The sequence below is a fragment of the Perkinsus marinus genome (assembly GCF_000006405.1).
Source record: "Perkinsus marinus ATCC 50983 genomic scaffold scf_1104296960410, whole genome shotgun sequence".
Classification (NCBI taxonomy): Eukaryota; Perkinsozoa; order Perkinsida; family Perkinsidae; genus Perkinsus; species Perkinsus marinus.
Window position 1 is genome coordinate 74,540 of NW_003206160.1, and position 2,275 is coordinate 76,814.

At 50.3% G+C, this 2,275-nt stretch overlaps 1 protein-coding gene across 1 annotated transcript; it reads left to right on the plus strand.

Moving 5' to 3' along the window:
* Window positions 1–328: 328 nt before the first annotated feature.
* Window positions 329–1,212, plus strand: Pmar_PMAR019647 (hypothetical protein; the record flags this gene model as incomplete). The annotated part of the gene is made up of 2 exons (XM_002772751.1): window positions 329–403; window positions 496–1,212. The coding sequence occupies 2 exons, from the start codon at window positions 329–331 to the stop codon at window positions 1,210–1,212; spliced, it is 792 nt and encodes a 263-aa protein (XP_002772797.1).
* Window positions 1,213–2,275: the final 1,063 nt, after the last annotated feature.

Consider the following 2,275-nt stretch of genomic DNA (forward strand, 5'->3'; position numbering starts at 1 on the left):
TTGGTGGGCTACTAATCTAATGGAGGGTAGGCGATATCGACATCTAGCTCTGCCATTCGGAGGAGAATCCTCCCCATTACTATTTGTGCGGTTCTCTGGCAATAATATAAAGATCATCAGCAGACTATTGAGGTGTGTTAACGTCTTTCATCGCGTGATGATATATATTGATGATAAAGGGTGCCCCACAACAAGGAATATGGCAAAATATACCGTCCTGGTGATGGCGCTGGTCGATATGATTCTCGACGTCGATACCGCCTACGAGAAATTCCTCTGCAGTTCGACCCCGCGGGTGCTAGGATTTCAGATGGACCTGCGCTCTGAGATGGTCCGCTTGCCTGAGGACGAGAGGACCGCTATGCTTGAGGCGTTGAGTACTCTTTCTGAGAAATCCGCTAGAGTGCCATTAGCACTCGTGGAGAAAACGCTAGGAAGATTGGTATGGGGATCGGTCATGTTCCAATGGAACAGTTCCATAAACTACGGTCTCAGTTGCGACCATTCTTCAGCGTGACCAAAGCGCTCCAGAATAGGTGTAAGAAGACTGACCGGAGGAGAAGACCGGTGGAAAAAGTTACGGTTGGCGAGAGCTTGGCTAGCGCGGCGCGATATATTGGGGAGCTCCTACCGCGACTATGTTCGTCACCTTTTGCCGGCCTGGTTCCCAGTGTGGGAGCTGAGCGTGCCGTCGTAATGTGCGACTCCTCCACAACAGCATTGGGAGGGGTAATCATATCTGAAGATCTCCAGAGAATGGAATGGTATCGTGTGAGTCTGAGCGAGATCAAAGTGCAGTTTTTGATCAAGCAGTATATACCATCGTTCGACGTCGGCCACCGAGCCGAGTCTGGGCACATGTGCTTTCTGGAGTTGATGGCTGCTGTGATCGCCTTGCTTTCTTGTCGGAAGGGCCGCGGTGTACTGATTCTATCCGATAATTGCGCGGCGGTGAGTGCTTTGAACAAGCTGCATAGTAAATCTCAGCAGCTAGATCTGCTTATGAAGCAGCTGACGTCGCTTATGCCGGACCTCACTACACAGTGCATGAAAGCAGTCCACATAGAGGGCACCTCCAACCAGGTGGCTGATCTCATTTCAAGGAGAGATGTTTCCACCTTGCGGGAACTCCTGAGCCATGGGGAGGACATGAGGGAAGTTAACGTAGACGCTGCGATCGATGCACTAAGTTTGCAATCGGAGATGGAATAGTGTGCTAGAGGCTCTCTAGTAGAGGATTACAGCTGTTCGTTACAGAATCATTGTTTCTCTTGCATTGACATGTTTAGTCACTTAAGTCTGTCAATAACAAAATGGGAAACAAAGGGACGTTTCAATGTGCACTCCAATGGCCAGCACTTGTGTGCCGTCGTCCAAGTGCCAAGAGGAATTGGAGCGAATTCTTCTTGGAGCTGGCGAGAAACGTGTGAAGGGTGCGATCGGCGGGGTGCAGATCTCAGACGAAGTTGCACGTCCACAAGGACGAGCATCGAAGGCCTATACGCGTGGTTCGTTCAAACAAGCAAAAGAGGCGGCTCAGAATCTCATGGAAAGTGATTTGGTGGAGTTCGGTAACCATGCAAGAGCAAAGAGTACGCGAAAGAAGTACGAAAATGTACGAGCGAAGTACTTCGAGCTGAATCAATTAGCGGGTCGAGACCCAGTCCCTTTCCGTGCGGAAACGGCGTGCGTTTTCATTATAAGTCTCGTACGTGGGAGATACACCTTCGAAACAATAGACCAGTATACACGGATCGCTAAGCAGTTAGCGAGGGAAGAAAGGGGCGAAACTCTGAGCATAACCGAAGACAGCAAAGTGAAGTTATTTTTGAGAGCTGCGCAGAAACTTTCCGTACAGTGCGGAGTGTCCAACCAAAGGCGAGCTGCCACACTGAGTGCGGAGGATATGAGATCCCTCTCGACCCTGAAGGAGCCGGACTTGCAAGGGGTCATTACGGGAATGATAGTAGGGGTCGCTGCTCTACTGCGACTCGGCGAACTGTTATCTCTCAAAGTGAGACATGTTAGCTTGATTAGTTCGGTTGAAACTGGTGCAAGGGTCGATATCCGCATTACCCATTCCAAGACCGATCCGCTAGGGAAAGGATGCACGATTGCCATTGGATGCTGCTGCGTCAATGGCAGAAGGAATTCTGTCTGCCCTTTTCACCGAATGGGGGCATGGGTTGAGGGACGCCCTGCCGAAGACCTTGTATTCCCTTATGTGCGACGGCAATTTACGGAAAAAAATGTCAGAGCTGACGCGGCGAATTTT